Source organism: Wyeomyia smithii, chromosome 2 (assembly GCF_029784165.1).
Source record: "Wyeomyia smithii strain HCP4-BCI-WySm-NY-G18 chromosome 2, ASM2978416v1, whole genome shotgun sequence".
NCBI classification, from domain to species: Eukaryota; Metazoa; Arthropoda; class Insecta; order Diptera; family Culicidae; genus Wyeomyia; species Wyeomyia smithii.
Genome location: NC_073695.1, coordinates 200,731,717 through 200,754,105, shown reverse-complemented (window position 1 = coordinate 200,754,105; position 22,389 = coordinate 200,731,717). Strand labels below are relative to the sequence as shown.

Here is a 22,389-nt window from a genome sequence, read left to right as displayed (position 1 = left end):
AAACCGTTCTAAAATCTTCTTGCTATGTTTGAATATGAGAGTGATCAGTTTAAAGACAAAAATGCAACATTTTCACCAGAAATTGTGATTTGTTTGTAAAACGGATAACTCTAAATATAAAACGGAAGCTTAACTTAAATTAGTTGGATGTCTTGTACCGTTTTGAAGCACTGCAGAATGTTTCTAGTTCCCTATTTAAAAAGTTCAACATTGTTAAACTGTACCTTCTTTCTTCAATAAAAAAGATTTCTGCAGACTTTTGCCTACGCAAACGATTTTTTTTTTCAAATCACGGCCAGATTTTTTTTTTTTCAAATTTCAAGCAGATTTTGTCAGTTTTTCGTGCAGTTGTAAACTTTTCCAAAAACATCTGCCATCTCTGATTGACCGTAATGAAGATTAAAAAAACTGCCGCTTTTCATAGACCTGTTTTAAGTAGCAGGTAGAATATCGATACAGCTGATATCAATGCTCCGCGTTCAATATCAACCTGGTATCGATACGACCAGAAAAAAATTATCGATGCTTGAGTATCGATACTTTTGCAGATCTTGGCCAATGCTAGAACGGTAACCAGGACCATAAATCCAACAGCTCTCTTATTTATTGTCTTTTTGACGTTATCCTTCCGCTCGATGGCATAGATGCCAGTCGTATCGTATTTCTATTACATGAAAATTGTTATAATAACAGTGCAGTCAGGTTTTTAAACTTTGATATTTGTTTGTTTTATGTAGTTCAATACTTTTTTGTACAGGTCAATATCATTAGTCTTTAATATGTCAACCGTACTTTGAAACTTGTCTACAAAGCTGAATATTTCTCTTATACTTTGGAAACGAGGACATTTTAATAAAGCGTGTTCGGATGTTTCCGGTTCATCGCATGTGTTACAGTTAGGATTTTCTTGCAGACCCATTTTGTGTAGCCAAAATTTACTGTAATCATGACCTGCCATTAGTCTGTTTATAATACGCGTTTCTCTGTTATCTAGTTTGTTTTTTTTTTTTCTCGCAGTACTACGGGTTGACAGGAAAACCTTCTTGGATGGCGAAGAATTTTTGTCCTTTTTGCTGAGCATACTCTTTGTACCATTGATTTGTTGAGGTATACTTTTCTTCCTGTAACATCAAACAGACGTCCTTAATTAAAAGCTCGTGTTTGATGACGATATCAAAATTCGTTCCTTGCTTAGCTAATTGGTCTGCTATAACATTACCAAGTATGTTTGTATGACTAGGAATCCATTGTATGGAAACATTTTAATCACGGCAGTTATTCAAAATGTCGTCGATTAGCTTACTTCTATACGATTTTTGTTGACTGTTTTTCAGAAGTTTACATGAAGAGAGAGAGTCGGTTAATATTACTGAACATTTTAAGCCGAATCTCTTAATTTGTTCAGTGGCTACTCTAATTGCAATCATTTCTGCTGTCATAATCGAGGTTTCATGTTCTAGGCGGTGTGCTATCCGTTTTTTTTTTGTTTTTCCAAGTATACACCTATTCCGCACACGTTTCTATTTTTCGAGGCGTCCGTATAAACTTTTTGTGCGTTTAGGTATTTTCCATTAAGAAGATGAAGAACTAACTGTTTGAATATTTTGATGTTTGCATCCGCTTTGCGTACTTCTATTCCAAGGTCCAATTGGATTTCAACCTTCTCCTCGCATTGACGGCTGTATTTAATTGGACTTATACAGTTAAATATTTCACGATTTGCCATATATAATTGTTCAACGTACGTAAGTTGCTCTGTTTTCCCGGAATAGTTCCATAGTTTTTTCAATTGGTCGAACAATGGCGTGTTCAACGCTATACTTTTGGCTATCTCCTTGCTTGCCACAAATTTAGTTCTAATAACCCATGGTTCTTGTCCAGCAAGCGCCATGAGAGTGTTGATTGGAGTTGTTTTTGTGCAGCCGGTTGTTTTTCGTAGACAGCTGTTCAACGATACTTGAATCATTTTCTTATTCGTAGTACAGGTGTTGTTGACTATCGACGAACCATACTCAACACTGTTCCTGATGAGTGCATTGTGTATGTTCCTCATTGTTTGTGGATGGCGCCCTGGTATATACCACTTATAACTTTAAGCATGGACAACCTTTCGTTTATTTTGTTTTTCATTTCTTTCGTGTGATAACCGAAATTAAAAAAACGATCTATGTGTAGCTCTTGAAACTTGTGCCTTTTTACTGTTTCGACAATGATGTTTCTAATCGTTAGCTGTATAGTGTTGTTTCCTCCGTGGAAAATTAAAGTTTTCGTTTGTTCCGGGTGTATTTGTAAATTGAGGCTCTCTGCTCGCTCTTTAAACTTTGAAACAAAGTGTTGCACGGTTTGTTTGAGTTCGTCAATGTTTCTCCCTTTTATCAGGAGCGCAAAATCGTCCGCGAATTGAATAACCGTACCATCGTTATGTTGTATGTTGTGTAAATCGGCCGTGTAAATATTGAATAATGTTGGGGAGAGGACGTCCCCTTGCGGAAGTCCGTTACTTATGGTGCGCGAAACCTTTTGCTCCGCTACCTGCATTGTTATTCTCCTGTTGACTAGTGATGTGCTTACCCATGTGACAATTTCCGGTGGGAAGTTAAATTTTTGGATAATTTCTTCCAATTTTATGCATTTCACTGCGTTATAAGCATTAGAAATATCTATAAACAATGTCGATTGTTGACTGGTCCTTTCCTGCTTTGGGAATAGCTATCACTTTTATTTCTTTTAAATCACTGGGTAACGACCCAGCTATGAACATGTTGTTGATATCTCGTATAACATTTTTCTTTACATCAGGTTTTAATTGTTTTAGCATCCCATACGTTATCATATCGTTTGATGGGGCCGATCGGGAACATTTTTTAGCTAAAATTTTTTCCCATTTTACTATGTCGATCAAGTTATAGTTACACATCGGTCCAAAGGATAAAGGAACATCTACCGTTACTTCATTTGGGCCGAAATGAAGGTCTAAGAATTTTTCCGCAAGCTGAACATTTTCTTGTACTGGATTATTGACCTTGCGATTTTTCTTCCCGGTTAATCTACCAATTTTATTCCACAAGATTTTTGAACTCGTCGTTGGATCGATGCTAGCTGCTAGCTCTTCGATTTGTTGTCGAATTCCTTCTTTTTTCTGCCGAATAAAAATAGCCGTCATCTTTTTAACATTTATTAAGTTTTCGACAGAGCTCACACGGTTGAATTGTGTCATCGCCTCTTGTTTGTTTTTCCAAGCTTTTCCCACCTCTTTATTCCACCAAATCTTTGGAATGTATTTGCTCTTTTTCCTATGTTGTTTCACGCTGCATTGGACTTTGTTCTTTAGATCTACAATACTTTGAACTTCATCGCCGTCCAGTACTAAAATGCTTTCATATACTTTACGATAATTGATCACAGATTGCTTTTGTTTTCTGATTAACGCGATTTATTTTGATATTTAATAGTAGATGAGCACTCCCTCCTACTGACTCTGGTAGAGCTTTCCATTCGCAGTTACAGAACAGGTTAGCAGATGCTAGAGATAGATCGATGGCTGTTGGCTTTTTCCCTATCTCTAGTGGTACAAAAGTTTTCGCGCCGTCATTCAGTAGTATCAGGTTCGAATTGTTAATGATTTCTAGAAGCTTCGCTCCTTTCGTGTCACACGTGTCGTTACCCCAAATGAAATGATGACAGTTAAAATCTCCTAGAACTATTCTAGAAGCTGAACTAAGACTATTGAAAATTATCTCCATGTTGGATTCGAAGTCGTCCTTCGATATCGACGGAGAAACATAAATTGCAGCTACAACAATGTTCAATCTTATGATGTTGACAGCGGTGAACTGTATTTGATCAGATGGTACAGAAACGTCTACTGGTTGGTAATTCCAATTATTTTTAATGAGAATACCCGCACCGCCGTAATTATCAATACGGGATGAAAGTACTCGATGGTATCCGGTAACGTTGTATTGTCGTGATTCTTCTTCTCTGAATTTCGACCAAGTTTCGGACAGTATGGCTATATCATAACTTTTTTCATTCAATACACGGATTATTTCTTCTTTATTTTTCTTTAAGCTTTGCACGTTTGTCTGCAATATTCTCATAATTGTATGGCGTTGCATTTAAAAATCATCTGTTTCGGTTAGTTCCATACTACTGGGATTAATTCTTCGCTTATCGATCATATCCGTAACAAATAATGAAAATTCTTCTGGGGTATGTTTTTCACTCGTTTCTTGTACATTTTTTGTGATGGTGTTTAACTTATCCGGCATTTCCTGATAGTTTTCACCATTATTAACAGTTGGCTTCTCTCGCTGAATTTCTGTTCCTTGAGACTGGTCTAATCTGTTCTGTGTTAGTTGTTCTTTCCACTCTGTTGATTCATTTGGCTTGTAACGCTTGAATAAGGCTGGGCTCTCCTGTGTACTGGCTCCTGTTTTTTGTTTCGCCTGGAACACCATGATATTGTCTGCTAAGGTTTGAACATTATTTATTCGTCTATTCCTCTCCGTTTTTCGTCGAGGCAAGTTTGGGTTTCGGCGGAAATTACCCGCTGTCATTTCAGCAAAAGGTTCAGCTGGAGTAGGCTCTTGAACTGCTTCAGTCAAGGCTTCATAATAATTTTGTGTTTGAATGGGAAACTGCTTGGTCGCCTCTATGGCTGTAAGATTGGTTCGTGCCATTATCGCCTGAATGTTGTTTTGGCGGTTACGTCCTGGACATGACTGGTCGGTAGTCTTGTGGTTACTACGACAGTATAGACATTTTTCTTGGTTCTGGCAGTTCGAAAAATCTTCGTCTTTCTCATGAAATTTTGTGCAGTTTGCACATCTGCGTTTGCCGTTGCAATTTTCGGTTTTGTGGTTGTATCGAAGGCAGTTGAGACAGATATTTGCTTTGTGGTAGAATGTCTTCACCCGTACTGAGACACAAAATATTTTCACGGACTGAGGCAGTTTATTTGCCCTGAACGTAACGCTCATCCTCATTGTAGGTTCTGCGATTCCTTCGACAAAACTATTTAAACGATAGACTTGCATGACTGGATAGTCGCCATTGATTTCTTCCATAACCTCTTCTGCAGAAATATCCAACGGAACTCCAGATATAACTCCGGTTACAGATATCAGATGTCGTGGTATGTACGCTCGGTAATTTTTATCTTTTAACAACTGATCTGTCGTTAGGCGATTCGCGATTTGGTAATTATTTAGATACACCATTACTTTAAATCGTCCGATATTTTTCATGTCAGTCACATGTGTTTTGTACATTGCCATTTTGCGTAATGTGTTGGCGAGCGACAGTTTGTTTATTGTTCCATTTTGTGTATCGATCATTTCTACCATAACTCTGAATGGTCCTTGATCATCAAACTCATAGTGAGAATCCCGTTTTTCCATGTTCTCTCTTCTGTTCATCTTCGCAGAGTCTCCTAGATACTTTCTTTTATTACCATTTCCGGTCGACATATTGCTTCTTTCCTCCATCTTGCTAATTTTTCAAACCGCGTGTCATGTTATTCTTCATCTATGAACTTAACCTTTTTCGGTATCTAATGGCGTCTCTGATCGCCGCGTGTGCGGATTCGATATTATTCTCACTTCTACTTTATGATCACTCAATATTCCACTTCACACGCAATTATATCAAAAAAAACTATTTGCAGAGGTAATGCCCCTCAAATCACTTCTACGATGTATTTTGCTACGAATAAAAATTTCCAAGCGCGTTTCTGAAAGACTTGTTCATCACTCAACGTTTGAAACCCGAATCGTAGAGGCTAGACAACTTTACTTTCAAGAAAAAAAATTCGGTAATAGTATTCGATAATGGTGGATATATTTTGATATTTATCATTTATCTGTCACATTCATATCACTCCGACAATAATGTGCTGTCAAGGAGTTGTGATACAGGTAGACGGGTGCCTGAAAATGCAACGATAAATACTTTGTAATATCGAATATTGGATTTATATCAATAGTGTTTTCCCCCTACGGTAATAGACCATTTTACGAGACGTTTCTGAACTCAATTCATGAATGAAATTTTGACAGAAAGCTCGGAACCGCTGACATAATACACGCAAAAGCAGCATCAACGTCAACAGGATCCGTGACACCTGACACCTGACGTAATCGATATCGTAAATAGGAGGGGATTGTAAGGTAGCTTTCGGTGTTACTAAAATTTTCTCCTGTACCACTCGTTAGAAAATATAAGAAAAAATCATGCTCCCAATGAATACAGCAAACATTAGGATGTACTCGCAGAATCTCCAAAGACAAGAGTAGACTGACCATATTTAGAGGGTAAGAAAACAAAAAATATGTTTTGTTTTTTTGTTTTGAAATGTTTTAATTTTATGACATTTAATTTAATTTAATTTATTAAAATTTATCTGACAGAGTGTGTGTCTTAATGAAAAACTTAATACTAGAACAATGTCAATAAATAATCACAAAAAGGTTACCTAACGCGAATTCTATTTTTAAAAGTTGTACCAGTTATATTAAAATCGAACGCATCTGCCACTGTGTAAAAGCTGGCCGACATGAAGCGTATTGGGTCAAATTGCTCATACTGTGCATTGTATATCCAGGTAGCCGAGGGTTTCCGGAGCATCGATTTTATTTAGAAGAACTTTATCAATGACCCGGGGAACAATTTTGTTGTATGACAGCTTTTTAAGCTTTAATTCAGCCGAAGTCCACCGAATAGCATCTTTATAAGCTGTAATTCAACAAAATTGTTTATTGGGGAATGCAGCTTGCGCTTCGAATCGTCTCTGCTCAAGAGTTTGCATTCCTAAAAGAGAAATATCATTGATGAATATCATGAAGAGTAGCGGTTCTAGGTTGCTACCTAGCGGGACTCCAGAGACATTCGTGAACTGCGCAGAAAACTCACTTCCTATCTTCACACAGAGTGTTCGATTCATCAAGTAGGAACCAAACCATTGCACGAGAGCAGATGAAACTCCAAGTTTTTCAAGTTTAGCTAAAAGTAATCTGTGGTCAACTCGATCGAACGCCGCTTTCAGATCGGTGTATATTGCATCTATTTGAGCACCGTTACTCATGTTTTGCAAGCAAGTCGAAGAGAACTCGGCTAAATTAGTCGTTATCGAGCGTTTCGGGTGGAAACCATGTTGATCCGACGTGATGTAATGTTTGCAGCTGGCGAATAGGGCGTCGTTTACAATTATTTCCATCACCTTAGAGCATGCGCAGAGAGATGAGATGCCTATATAGTTTTGTACATCACGTCCCCTTTTTTGTGCACGGGAAACATAATGGAAAATTTCCAACTGGATGGAAATGCGCATTGCCGAATAGATAAGTTGAACAACAGGCATAACGGGTGAATAAGGACAGTGACACATCGTTTAAGAACGCACGACGGAACTAACCTCAACTTGGTAGTCAACTATTCATAACGATTGTATTAAATTTTAAATTTATACGACGAAATGACAACCTTAGCTGCGGGAGACAGATGTTTTTGGTTAAACTCCGACAAATAAGATATCGTCAATTATAGGGATGGGCAAATTATATCGTAGTCCCTTGAGTTTTAAATGAAGAAATTCAAGCAGATTTCGATCAGTTTTTAACCCAAACAAAAATCGAAAAACAGGGGTGGCATTGCGCATTTCGTTTCAACTGATTTTTATTCGTTTCGACCACATTTGACATTGCCGATTTCGATTCGAGCTCGGAACGAGTAGATGGCGTATTATTGCAGTTGATCTTCGAGCAAAACTGACATTACTTAATGGTTTGATCTAGCATTTTTTAGCTCGAAAGTGATAAAAAATGGTCGATAGGTTGAAGACGTTCGTTTGTACCTGAGTTTTTTGACTAAAACATAAATAATTTCACTGAACATCTGTGGAGCGGAAAAACATTAATTTGGTGGGATCCACTAGCGAGTAGATTCAAAGTAGGGGCTAACTTTAACGGAGCAAGAATTGTACTAGTGCAGTTTGGAGGGAAATATTGTACTTAAAATAGGTTTGAGTGCTCCCCGCCTTGTCTTGAAACGTTGACGAAACCATGAAAAAAAAATTTCTTTTGCTTCAGAAAATAACTAACTTTGTTTCATTTTAATGTAAGCCTAATACCCCGTTCACACTACACCGCATATCACCTGATATCAGGCGATTCGTGCTATCGAGTCTATATCACCATCCATATTACCTGATAACCCATACAATCGAGCTGTCAACGGATATCACCTCGGCTACATGCTATCGCGGATATCATGTTCGAAAACCAATAATAACCACAATTCAAGCAGTTGGCAACATGGCCAACCAGCGTTGCCAGGTATCCAGATTTTGCTGGATTATCCAGATTTTTGAACATGTATCCAGGTAGACAGCTTTGATGTCCAATTATCCAGATTTTTCATGGATGATCCAGATTTTATCCAGATTTTATTTTCTCTGTTCCGCAAAAAGGTCATCACTTCAATTTTGGCGCGAAATTTTGCAATTTTGTCACCTCAAATTTTGCGTACCCCAAGACTTTTATTCCAAAAATTAACCTTTCACCCCACGAAATGACTGCCAGATTCCTTCCAGATTTTTATTTTGCCTTTTCCAGATTTTTGAAATAATGACCTGGCAACGCTGTGGCCAACAGACATTTGACGCAACCCTACAAATTCCGAACTTCGCGTTGCATGCGAGAAAAAAGGAAGGAAATATTTTTACTATTTTCATCCCGCATATGTTGATAATTGCATATAAGAGTTCGCGTTGGTGCGAGCCAACTCGCTGACATCTCTACCCTAATCCCATTGCTCTTGTTGTCTTGTTTTAGCTTTGACCAGTTTTTGTTTTCTTCTCTTTTCAATAACCAAAGCAAATGTCGAATCATATCAGCTCACTCAAATGTGAACGCTCGAGGTGATATCCGATATCATCTGGCGATATCAGATTTCTTTCTGAGTGTTACGTATGTCTTATGTATGTGTTATTACCACCTCGTTCCTACTCGAAAAATGCTGCATTGATTTTGTAAATAACTTTTTGACAGTTCCTTATGTGATTTTATTTGGGGCTCGATAAGGCCGAGAAAAAGAAAATTCATTTTGTTCATTATTTATCGAGCAGTTTGACAGGGCGAGATACGGAGTACTATGGGGCAACGTGTACCAGAAAAAAACACCAGTGTTACGTATGTCTTATGTATGTGTTATTACCATGACTCTGGTAGCAACGTGTACCAGAAAAAAAGCCAGTGTTACGTATGTCTTATGCATGTGGTATTATCACATACATAAGACATACGTAACACTCAAGAAGAAATCTTCCAAAAAAGTTGGTACAAAATGAACTACTCGAAAGTACCAACCTCTGTAAAAAAAAACCTCTGTTTGAGTAGTTTATGGAGGTTGTGTACCTGCGCAGCCCTGCATTTGTCTCGTTCCTACTCGAAAGATGCTGCATTGATTTTGTAAATAACTTTTTGACAGTTCCTTATGGGATTTTCTTTGGGGCTCGATAAGGATGAGAGAAAGAAAATTCATTTGGTTCATTATTTATAGAGCAGTTTGACAGGGCGAGGTACGGAGTACTATGGGGCAACGTGTACCAGAAAAAAACGCCAGTGTTACGTATGTCTTATGTATGTGGTATTATCACGTTTGCCTAGCTTCAGAACCCCCCACCCCCAAGTTCTAGGAACTCGTCACCCATGTAAGAAAAAAATAATGTTTTACAATTTTACAATCTAAAACTTCATGTAATTAACCTTTTTGGTCATGCGACATTTTGAACCCTGATTCTAGAAATGTACGCCCACTGAAGAAATCCGACAAACAAAAGTCGAGTAGTTCGGTCTTGTCGCCTGTCGGTCGCGTTCCGTCAGATTGAGTTTTTGTTTGAAGATGGATGCGAGTAGAACGTTTGCTCAATATTTTGGCTATTTATGGCTGTAAAAGTTCTTGTTTTGACCTGAAACACCTATTAGGTATGTGCTTTAAAGTGCGTTTAGTTTGAAGAAACATTTTTTGTGCATTATTCATCGTGAAGTGGTGAGTTTTGTGTGGATTTTTGTATTTACATCTTCGCAACATCAAACGCAAGCCGTGGTCGTCGTTCTCATTTTACATTGCTTTAGCCCAGCAAGCTTATTCTTGATGCGTGGAACAGCCAACTCCGCTGTGGATTTGACAAGCCCTGTTTATTTGAATTACGTTGCACGTTTTGTTTTCAAACTTTAAATTATAGATATTAGTCAACACTGCGTACGTTACGTGTGGCTGCTGTTCCACATTCCAACATAGTCGCTTTTTGCATTACCTTTTTAGGAAACAGTACCATGTAATCTAATTTGTCAAGAAAGACTACTAATATATGTTATCGACGCTCTGCAGACAAATTCCAAATCATGTTTCGACGCTTAACCACATAAGCCAAAGTCTATAATTATCGAATACCAACATCCAAAATCGTCGGCAAAAGGTTGATGAGTCGAGAGATAATTTATGAAAGGCTCCATATGGTGCCAAAGCGCTGCTGCGAAATTTTCGAAGAAGAAGAAATCATGCAACTGGATAAGCCAGATGTAAGCAGAAGCTTAGCAGAATCAGAGAACGCGCTAGCAACGTCACTAGTTTATTCCAATAAAAGAGAATGTATGTTTACCTCTCCACTCCTTCATTCATCCACCGAAGGTCCAACGGAGTCGCAAAGTACGCACAGCATAAAACACATCAGTTACTTATCCAACACACACAAAGCTGACAAAACAAACCGCGGTTCGCCGTGTTCCAACCGCGAGCTGTGCCATTGCAGCAACTTGTAGAAGATGAACACACACACTCAAAAAACGCAAGTGGAACTTCTCTGTTTTCTTCGGATCTTCCTTCGTCCCAAGTAGCGTCTTTGCATTATGATTTTTTGGATTTTTTATTAAGTCGGTCCTGGTCTACAGTCATCTTTCAAAGTTAACGAATTGAGTGCGTTTGCTGTAATAGATGGTTCGTTTGCTAAATTTCTTCTTCAGTCGCTCGTATATTTTGCTATGAGATTTATAAGAGAAATATCTATGCAACAGTAGCGAAAAACGAACGACGAAGTTACGGTTTATTAAATTTTCTACCCCCAGGCTGAATTCCATCATCGTTATCGTCATTATAATCATCACCTTCCTCTTTCGAATCAATATAACTAGGAACGAAAGCAAAAGAGCAGATAACCGGACAGGACAGGTGAAAAAGCTAGTAGTTAAGCATCCAGTGAGCGATTTTCTACAATCTGTGTGTGTGTGTCCCTCCATATCGTTCCCAATAATGTAGGATAAACAACGAAAAGGAAAGAAAGAAGTGGAAGGGCGACAAGTGGAACCACACATACCTCCATAAGTAAAGCGCTTTGAACCATGAGTAGAATATTCACAGCGTCCGACGCCGGTGGCAGGTGAAACGGCGGGAGGAAAATATGTTTATTATGCAATTTTATGCTACTCTTCTGTTTTCTCAACAGTCGGTTCTCATGTTCACGCAGGGAAGAACATTGTTTGAACGAGTTGTCTTCGGTTGGCGGTTTCTCCCTTTTGTGTGTGTTGTTAGTTTGTCCGTAATAGAAACAGTTGTGGGCTAGAATTACGTTCGAATATCGAGAACTGTTCCACCGCATGCGAGTGAACGAAAACAGTGTCGGTGAAGCAACGGAATTTATGTTGTGTAAAACAGAACGATTCTCTTGTGAACCGAACTTCCGGTGTATTTTGGCTTATTCGATATCGTATAGAATTTAAGTATATCAAGGGTTGTTCGACATGATTGAACGAATATTTAATATATTCATTGAGTAAGTGTTCTTCTGCTGCTTACAAAATTGAGATTGAGTCGTAACTGAAGAATTTTATGCCAATTAACCATATATTCAAATATTTTGCAAGATGTAGGTACATAGCGATAGAGATCTTTTTTTGAAAAAAGTTTTATAGTAAGAATAATGTATGTGAGAAAAAAATGCATTTCGGCAATATTATTTTTTCAAAGAAGTTCGTACATTTTATTTTGTGATCAAACTTTTGTAGAAATTATAGTCTTTGAATAGAAAAATCGATGTTTCTTTTAGTGAAGTGAGAAAGTGTTGACATAAACAAGTTTGCATAAAATCGTTTGATGTTATAAATAGACACAAAAAAGACGAACTCTACAAGTGCTTGACACATAATTCCAAATTTACGCCCATCTCAAGATATGATGAATGTGGGTTACTACCATTACCTTGACGATGCGATCTAGCGAATGTAAAATAAGAGCGCAACTGCTATCCAGGATATTTTTCGATAATGAAACTCCTTAAGTTTACAATGTGACCATATCGCTTATTTTGCATACACAAATAATTGCCAATGATTGGGGTATACGACCTACTAACAAGGCTAGGCGCTACTTGAAAATTGGCCCACAGCAAACCTGTTTTGTATGAAAACTGCAATTATAATTATGCGACCAAACCAAATTCCTCTATGACCTCAAAAACGCTGCTGTGAAGCGAGCCCATAGTGGACCAGTTCCAACCAGTAAGCAGTGCGGTTTTCATCGATTTTTTAATGTATGAAAAGATAGAATATCTCTACCAGTATCAAAAGACAAACAAGACGTTTATGCTTTCGCAAGCATATAGGGTTTTGGTTGAATGGCAGAGGCTAGGGGCTGAGCCTGGTATGAATGAAGCGAAAGTTCAATGGAGAGTTTCTGCACGACAGCGACTATCGAGCAGCTTCCACCCCTTGTCATCCAACCCAACAGAATGCGCGCAAGTGTTGGTGCTTTAGAGTTCCCAGTAAAGGTTCACTCTCTAGAGTCGCATAGGCTGGAGGACGGGTTGGCTTGACGGTGTATCATAAAGTAAAAAAGCGCTTATTACGAATTTACCTCGGTTACGAGCCACAGCACCCTTTTCACCTCGGCGAATTCGAAATTTAATCGCTTCTGTTAGAAATAAACTTTCAGTGTACGTAGCAAAAACGGCGATGGTTAATTATTGTGTTTTTATTTTCTCGCCCAACAGGTTGTACAATCGTATTGGATCCGGATTATATACTGAGTTCGGTTTTTATTATTACGTGGTGAAATAGAAGCCAGCCATTTTTTGGTTGAGTAACATGTGAGTGTGCCTTTTAAAATTAGGAGGTTTACTGTGTATATGCGAAAAAGAGATATCGCAGTCAACGTACGGTTGGTAGGTTCGGGACCACCACCTTTGAAATAAGCAAAAGATTAAGTATTTTCGCGTGGAATGCTGTGCGAATGATTCATGTTATAGTCATGCGCGCATGAGGAACACGAAGAGCTCTTGCCAGTGTATAGATGTCTCCAGTCATCACTACGTACCTTCATCAGCATCACAATCGCAGACTTTAACGGTTGCATCTCTTGTTAGCATCTCTAGTGAATGTAACGATTTATATCATCCAAGTTGCTGGCTTTAGAGGTTTAATGCACGTACTGAAGAAATAATCTATCCAAGAAGCACCGACATAAAGTAATACTGTGTTGACGTGAGAAAAAATGCAACAACCGACATTCGTTCGTTCGCCTAAGTCCGAAGAAAAACTGTGCGACGACAGGTGATGTGATCTATAGGCAGATTAGGTATAGCAGCAAAATGCCTCTAAAATAAAGTGTCAGAGAAATCCGTCTCAGTGGGTATGCGAAGTCAAGCGCTACTACATATCGACCTCCAACGAGGGGAAGTGCAGTGTTCAAAGCAAGGGGAATTAAATACCAATTTGTGATCAAAAAGCGTTACAGCTAAAAATATACCTTCGTCGCTTACAGCCATTTACATCACACGAGAGTGCATTCAAAAGTTGTGTTTTTTACTGAAGAATTTCAATTCAGTGGTGTTTGTGTACGGTAGCAGCAGCGTTGCATCTGTGTCATTGAAACACGTTTTTAGCATACCAAACTTTGCGTGGATCGGCACGCACACCTTTTCAACAAGGCAAGGAAGGCCAGGAGTTTGCGATGCCGACGAAGAAGTGACCGAGCAAGTTAAGTGAGGAGCTGCTAAAAGAATATAGAAAGCCATCAACACATTCAATGACAGACAAAAGTGAAGTTAAGTTAACATCAATAATGAATGAGTCAGGGGCTGCTACTGCTAGTGCCAATAGTAGTGCCAATGCGAAATCCGAAACCAACAAAGATTCACTAACAAAAATGGGCGTAAATAGTGGCATGAATGGCCCCAATGGAAATACAACAGCAACAGCTAAGGCGGCTTCTGTACCGGGTGATAACGGTACCGATGTAGGGCCAGACATAATGATGACCTCTGCTGGGGTGAATAACGATGGTCATCCGCATCATCACCATCACCATCATCATCACCACAGTCACGTTCATCAACATCAGCAGCAGCAACAGCAGCAACACCTCTCGCAACAGTATCAACAGCAACAGCAGCATCAATCACAATCAGGAGTGATAAGCAACGGTAGTGGTGGTTTCTACGATCAGAAAACAGATATTTCTCCCGTCGTCCCAAACGAGGAGGATGACGGACTTGGGCCACTGCCACAGAAATGGGAAAAAGCGTACACCGATAGTGGAGAGGTTTACTTTATTGAGTAAGTATAGCAGATTACATATAATTTATGTCCGGTCGCAAACTATTGAAACAAATTAGAAAACTTAAAAACGTTAAAAATTTTTCCAACAAATTTAAATATTTAAAAAAAAAATTTCAAGAGAAAAAATTGAAATTTTTTTCCCATTTTTGAATAGGTTAAATAAAAAGGTGATTCAAACATAAATAGAAATGCAAATTTCTGTTACTTTCGTATGAATGTATAATAATGTAAAATGTTTTCAAGATTATGGAATACGGTTTCTCAAATTATCCTCAAAACTTCAAGCTAGCGTGGTACTCAGACTCCAGAATTCATTGTTTGACCAATAAGTCATGAGAATTTTTTTGGGTTTTACCTACTAAAAGTTTGCCAAGACTGGAATTTTGAAAGCAGATGTGTACCTAATTCATCAAAACTATCTGCATATGAAAGTAATTAATTGACATCTTATTGTATCTAAAGGTTTCTGGTCATTTAAGGAGGAAAATATTTTGAAAAAATAATATGTATTTTCAAATGTTTGATAAGAAAAACAATCAAATGATCATGAAAATCAATGTTTTTAAGAGCGTTTAATTGGCATTCAATTATTTTGACCGTCTTAGAACTGTTTGTTGGCTTGAGATGCTTTTTTCGTATATTGCTCTGCTGGCTATGTTCTTAAGCTAAGAGAACACAGCATTTTTCAAAGAAATAAACGGAGTATTAAATTCGGCGTTATGGCATTTGCTCATCAAATGAATCGAATTTTCATGCTATGAACTATTTGTTCTGCTAACTTACTGTTGATTGTTTTAGTCAGCAGTCGATACGATGGCTAGCTCGATGGAACAATTTCATACATCAAAATTAACTTTCTTTTGGCTTTTGAAACGCGAGGCTGTTTTAAGAGAAAATCCTCGGAATAAATTCTCGGGCAGGCTTCACGGCTACTTTGATATTTTGATATATCCAATATTTTGTACTTAAATAAAAAATACCATCAATGCATTCATATTTCTGTAACAATCGGATTTAGATCTTTTGGGCGAGAAAAAAATACTGGAAAAAGTTAACTTTCTGGAAAAACCTGGACAAATCAAGGAATTTTATTTTTGACTAACCCCTCTGTCGTGGTTGATTGCATAAGGCTACCGCTTCCAACGGCGGGTCGGCTTCTAATTCCTGCATCGCATATCGTGGCAAAATATATAAACAAAAACATGCCATACGCTTTGAAGCACATGCTTCAGAACTCGTGACAGTTGGAATCCCTCTCCCCATAACAACAGAATTCAAGCGCCTGAAACTTGGATTAAAGTTTATCTTACAGAGAATCTCTTGGCAAGAGCATTATAACTCAATCGGGGCATGAAGAGGTAAAAAGAGAATTGAAAAACCAATTAAATGGGGAAATGAAAAACACTCACAAAAGTATACTGACTCTAAACTCATAAATTGGAGAGAGACTGATGAAAACCATCAACAAATTTCGAAAGAAACTTGAACATAAAAACAATTTCAGAAATGATTATTACTATTGAAATCGATTAAAAAATCTTGAAATGAAGAATCTAAAATATTATTAAACTTTTATTTCTAGACTTGATCACCAGTCAGTTATAAATTGTGATAATATTAAATTCATAGAAACAATTCTTATTACTTTTGTTGCACAAGGAAATTCCAAATTTTTGACAGAAGTTACACGTAAAACTTTTGTAGTTAGGATGTTAGCAACGGTATTGCAATATCATCCAATGAGATACTTGATCCAGTCGATCATTCGTAGTTGGTATTGACTGAGCAGAGCCTGTGTGTTTCTTCTGTTAAAGATTCTTCGGTATTCCGGAGTTGCTTGGTCAGCTTGGTCGTTGTATTTCCATACTGCTTTCAGACATTGTATAGATGCTCTTTGGTGCTCTTTTTTGTCATACCGAGTTGTCATATTGTAGGGGTAAGCGGTGTAAGACCGCCCTCTTAAGAAATTCTGTTTATAGAAAAAAAAAGTTGCGGCTGCAATTTCATTTTTTCTTCGCTAAGAGGTTCTTCTATTCAATTTCTTATTTAAAAAATAAGAACTGAAATATTTTTGTTTATTTTCCAGCTTTTTTTTCAATTTTTAAAATTCATTGGAAATGTGCAGATTTTTTTCATGCGGAGTAAGCACGCCCACCAGCGGGGTAAGATCGCCCACCATTTTTTAAGGATAACAAATAGTTTTAGGGCCAAAACAGTTGATTTTATCGGTATAGTGTCTTTGACAAAGTTGTAGATGGTATTTTGAAGTAGAATACTTCTCTCAGGAAGTTCGGCTACATAGGGATGTGAAATGAAAATCTAAAATCGAAAAAAGTGAAAAATATGTCCAATTTCAAATGCCAATAAATCGGTTAGTATTCGATGTATTTCCTTCGTTCTTGCACCAATAGATTGGAAAATCTTCTAAGATTCTTCCCAAATGAAGATAATTGTTATTTTATTATTAAAACTATTGTACTATTGAAAATAGTCAAGCCTTGTCAAAACGAAAAATTCGACCTCTGATTGGTCGTTATATGATTGCTTTCCAAGCACGGTCGACCCTTCTGTGGTCTATCTGCTTGTTCCCTTAGAATGAAACTAAAAGCATGGGAAACTATGAAAGTGGAATCCAACTGGACAAACACTTTCATCGGTAGGCAGTCGAAACGTTTTATCACTCCGAACGTTTCTATGACTCGTAAAATACTGGATCTTTCAAAAAAAGATCTAAGCACGTATACTGGTTTTATAACAGGGCATTGTCCGAGCCGTTATCATTTGAAGGTTATGAAAAAACTTCAAGATGATACATGTCGAGTATGTGGCATGGAAAAAGAAGACTCAGAACATCTGTTATGCCGGTGTCCGGCAATTTTTATCAAAAGATATGAGTTCTTCGAGAGAGGTCTTCTGGAACCCTCTGAAATCTGGAGAACAAATCCCAGTACGGTTGTGCGCTTCATACGAAGTATAATACCGGACTGGACTAATGCTATTGGCCAGACTTTAACGACCACTTCCAATAGTGATACGTTATCCTGACTAAGCAAAATTAAAAAGGGGGAATATGTCACAAAATATCAAAACATTGGTCGCAGTGACGAAAATACCCAACACGGAAAAAAAAGCACGGTCGACAGCATCATATACCTTGCAATTTAAAATATGCTATTTGGTCTATATAAGAGCCTGTTACAGCCGAAGCCGCTCATAATAGTTCTAGACAGCGACAACAGCAGTCATCCCTTAGCAGCAGCAGTAGCAGTGCAGTGGATACCAGCGATAGCGGATAGCGGCCACACTGCCGGTACCCGGATAACTGTCCCATAATGAAAAACAACATGTTGAGAAAACGGCGATTGAATATTATCCGTGAATTTTCGGATTTCCAGCAATTACATCCAGACCCAATGACCATAACAGTTTCATGGCAGCACAAGTTTATTGTTGAAAATAAAAAAACCATAGATGGAATTGGTTTTACGTTTTATAACTTGAAAAAAAGACAAAATGGGACAAAATATGCCGGTACATTTCAAAAGTACTCGCATATTTTGTCCCATCACATATAAATCCAACCAGCAACCGGCAGTATCATTGGCAACGTAGATTGTACTACAGAAAAACAACATTAGTCTAGTTAATTAAATGATATACTTCTATATGCCTAAAATAATCCGATATACACTAATCTGGAGCAAAATTTTATGTTTGCAGTTTGTACCACTATGCAGTGGGACTGTAATGCGAGTACTTTCAAAGACAACTTGGTATTTTTTCCATGTTTTTCCATACAAAAGTATCAATTTTAATTTTTTTCCAGAAAATATGATAACAATTAAGTCGATTCCCGATGATAACTCAAAAGTGACCAAAATCAGTATGGGACAGTTATGCGGGTACCGGAAGCACAGCTGTGGCATAGCAATCGATAGCGCACTAGTTGCAGCGGATCTCAGGCCACAACTGTGGCATGGCTACGGATAGCGTAGCAGTTGCAGCGGGTATATCTGACCATGAAGCATTTAGGCAATAATTGAATGAAAATTGCAATTGCAGCAATCGGCCTTTTTCAAGGCTACTAAATGTATTTGGAAGAGCATAATGAATGGTTATTAATAAACTGCAACTGAGGTTTGATGCTGCTGCAAATGCACAGCTGTTGATGTTGATACTGTACTTAACAAGCGGTATATATGATAAAATCCGAGTTAACTTTCTTGTAAAAGTATTCCACTTCAATCCTGCAGTCGTGGCTTTGCACACAACCCTCCTATGATTTTTTTCTTTTTAAATAAAATATACACTGTGAAATATCTGAAAAAATATTTTAACTTTTTTGTTTCTTGATTAGCCAAGTTAAAATCATTGTTAAGGTAATTTTTTGTGGTTTTCAAAATGAATAGTTTTTTCAGAATTGGGGTTTTTCTAGATATACAATTTATAATATACCTGTCTTTAAGCTAAAAATTAAAACTCATTAAACCTGTTTGTATGATTTTTTTGGAAGACTTATTATGTATAGAGTAATAATAATAGTTATTAATTTTTTTTATTCATATTTTCAATTTTTCTGTTTTTTTTTTTGAAGAACAAAGTTACCTCTATACATCAAACAAACCGCCCAAAAAAAATCCTTACAAAATTTGAGCTAATAATATTTCTATTACTCCATGATCCAACAACCATCAGATTTTAGCTTACCTTTTGTAGATTTTGTAGGCAAAAACATGTTTTTTTAAAATAAATAAAAAAAATATTTTTAATTTTATTTTTATATCTTTTCTTGAAATTTTTTACAGTATATACTTTTTTTCGGAAGTAAAAAACTACTATTTTCAACTCTGCCGGAGACGTCACACCGATCAAAAAACCGTCCTGGCTCAAAATTATTTTTGTTCATTAGTACCATTTTACACAAGTTTATTTTTTTTCAAAAATTAGTCTTGTTAAAAAATATTACCGTCTGCCGGGGTGAAATTAAGCCACGGGGGTGAGATTGAGCCAAAACGGGAAATGTTTGTATGTTAAATTACTTAAGATTTCCAGAACCTAATGCCTCAAACTCAATACTATATGAAACATGACATATTTATTCACAACTTGAAATAGAATATAGATAATATTAGTGAACTGTTTACTTAAATAATGTTCCAAAGTACAGACTGGGAAACACGCGCAAATAACGTTACCAAAAATGTCCCATGCAAATCAACCCGATCAAGAAATTACATCAACTTCCGTTCAGATGGTATGTTAGGATGTCGTCTCCAATAAGTTGAGGAAATATCATGCATTGAACCTGCGATGGCTCAGAAAAAAAATGTTTTTCCAAACTGTACACTTTTCGAGCCCTTTTGGGGTGAGATTGTGCCAAGCTATAATGAACTGAACGGTACAGTGTGCGGAATTCACATTCACGATAAAATTATATCAGTATAAAACAAAACGCTTGCATTGTTTACATAGGGTATGTTGTCTAGCTATGGTATTATTTGAAATAATGACTAAATGCTTGAGAACAGTAAGCTAACAACTGTTAAATGGAAATTTAAAATGACTGAAATTACTTATGGAATGTAACAAAATTTCGTACACCTATTATATATAAACTGATGACTTTTTAGGCAAGGAAGGAGGGTACCGTACGTACCCACACGTTTCCAGCAGTTTTGAGATCTCCAATGGAATATATAGTGGTCAATGACACATAATAATTGAAAAGAAAAGTCTTCTCAGGCTTTATGTCCTAAGGTTTTTCCTTTCTAAGCTACCTGGAGACGCCACTATGTGTTTAGAGACTGTCCATGAGCCACGTTCTCATAACTGGCACAATACAAATTAATGTTTTACGTAGCCAATTAAATCTAATGCCTTATGGTCTAAAATATCTTATAATCTAAAGGCAAATTTTTTATCCTCGCTGCCGACTACGAGCTGAAACTAAATCTATTACTAAAACTAACATGGTTTTTTTTTTATCCGAGATTCGTTTCGCTGTTAAATGGGCACCTTGATGCTCTTCAAATAGCTATAAACAAGTAGCATGTATGGCAAGTTTCGCTGAGCGAGGATATCACGAACTGGCACATAAGGCTGTATTCCTCGGGCCCTGAGGGTATCCAAAAGTAGAGATCTGGCGCCGCGGAATTCAGCACACACCCAAACCACGTGTTCAATGTCTTGGTACCCCAATCCACAAACGCAATGACTACTGCTCGCCAGCCCAATACGCAGGAGATGTGCATCTAACTCGTAGTGGTTGGACATAATCCGAGACATCATGCGAATGAAATCTCGTCCTACATCCAACCCACGAAACCAAGGTTTGGTGGAAACCTGGAGGATGATGCTGTGTAGCCACCTCCCCAGTTCTCCCTTATCCCACGAGGCCTGCCAGTTGAAAAGTGTATTCTGACGTGAAAATTTTAAAAATTCATTGTAGGCAATTGGTCTGTTGTAAATATCACCGTTTGTTGCGCCCACCTTAGCCAAAGTGTCCGCTTTCTCATTGCCCGGAATGGAACAATGAGAAGGGACCCACACTAAGGTAATCTGAGAAGATTTTTCGGATAAAGCACTCAGATGTTCCCGTATTTTCCCCAGGAAATACGGAGAGAGCCTTACATCCTTCATCGATCGGAGAGCCTCAATAGAACTGAGACCGTCCGTAAAGATGAAATAATGGTCCGTGGGCATTTTTTCAATAATCCCTAAGGTATACTGAATTGCAGCCAATTCTGCGACGTAAACAGAAGCAGGATTATCGAGCTTGTAGGAGGCGGTTAAATTATTGTTGAAGATACCGAAGTCAGTGGACCCGTTGAGAAGTGATCCATCAGTATAAAACGCATTGTCGCAGTTGATGTTTTTAAATTTGTTATAAAATATTTTATAACATAATATTTTTTTATATCTGCTGCACGCGTAATGATCCCGGATTCCACGAGTTTCTTCCATGATGGATGTATCGAAAAACACAGTAGAAACAGAAGTATCTAACAAGTTGACACGATTGGAGGTGTATGAGGAAGGATTTATACTTTGAGACAAGTGATTGAAATACACAGTCATGAAACGGGTTTGAGAATTAAGTTCAACTAGCCTATCGAAATTTTCGATTACAAAGGGGTTCAAAACCTCACATTTGATAAGAACACGAGAAGTCAGATCCCAAAAGCGGTCTTTTAAAGAGGGAACGCCCGCCATAACTTCCAAACTCATCGTATGGGTCGAATGCATGCAACCTAAGGCAATACGCAAACAACGATACTGCAATCGTTCCAGCTTGAGTAAATGGGTGTTTGCAGCGGAGCGGAAGCAGAAACACCCGTACTCAAGCACCGACAACATCGTTGTTTGGTAAAGCCTTATAAGGTCTCCTGGGTGGGCGCCCCACCATGATCCAGTAATTGTCCGGAGAAAATTCACTCGCTGTTGACATTTTTTCATCAAATACCGAACGTGACATCCCCAGGTGCCTTTTGAATCGAACCAGACACCAAGATATTTATATACCAAAATCTGAGAAATCGTTTTACTCATTAACTGTAAGTGGAGCTGAGCAGGCTCGCGCTCCCTAGAAAAAATTATTGTCTCAGTCTTCTCCGGTGAGAATTCGATACCTAGCTGTATAGCCCAAGCAGACAAATTGTCCAAGGTATCTTGCAATGGTCCTTGCAAATCAGCAGCTTTGGCTCCTGTAACAGAGACCACGCTGTCATCTGCAAGTTGTCTTATCGTGCATAAATTTGCCAGACATGCGTCAATGTCATTC

The 22,389-nt window shown here is 37.8% G+C and overlaps 2 protein-coding genes across 4 annotated transcripts in view; one reads left to right on the top strand and one right to left on the bottom strand.

The window, feature by feature from the left end:
• Window positions 1–6,663: 6,663 nt before the first annotated feature.
• On the bottom strand, window positions 6,664–7,233 carry LOC129721036 (uncharacterized). The gene is made up of 2 exons (XM_055673082.1): window positions 6,868–7,233; window positions 6,664–6,810 (listed from the first exon to the last, which is right to left on the bottom strand). Exons 1-2 carry the CDS (start codon window positions 7,214–7,216, stop codon window positions 6,743–6,745), a joined length of 417 nt encoding a protein of 138 aa, XP_055529057.1. The 5' UTR covers window positions 7,217–7,233; the 3' UTR covers window positions 6,664–6,742.
• Window positions 7,234–9,883: 2,650 nt separating this feature from the next.
• Window positions 9,884–22,389, top strand: part of LOC129723558 (membrane-associated guanylate kinase, WW and PDZ domain-containing protein 1) — a 33,684-nt gene continuing 21,178 nt past the window's right edge. The window contains exons 1-2 of one of the 3 annotated variants that reach the window (XM_055677860.1): window positions 9,884–9,983; window positions 13,043–14,606. In XM_055677860.1, the coding sequence (XP_055533835.1) occupies window positions 14,077–14,606 (530 nt within the window). In that variant the 5' untranslated portion in view covers window positions 9,884–9,983; window positions 13,043–14,076. Of the gene's footprint in view, window positions 10,048–11,591; window positions 11,828–13,042; window positions 14,607–22,389 lie in introns of those variants that run through there. The other 2 variants (XM_055677859.1, XM_055677862.1) reach the window with 2 other exon arrangements.

Coding starts and splice junctions, on each gene's coding strand:
- LOC129721036 (XM_055673082.1), bottom strand. CDS start 7,216: ATGGAAATAATTGTAAACGACGCCCTATTCGCCAGCTGCAAACATTAC. Junction 6,811..6,867: donor TGTCTCTGGAGTCCCGCTAG/GTAGCAACCTAG, acceptor TTTCTCTTTTAG/GAATGCAAACTCTTGAGCAG.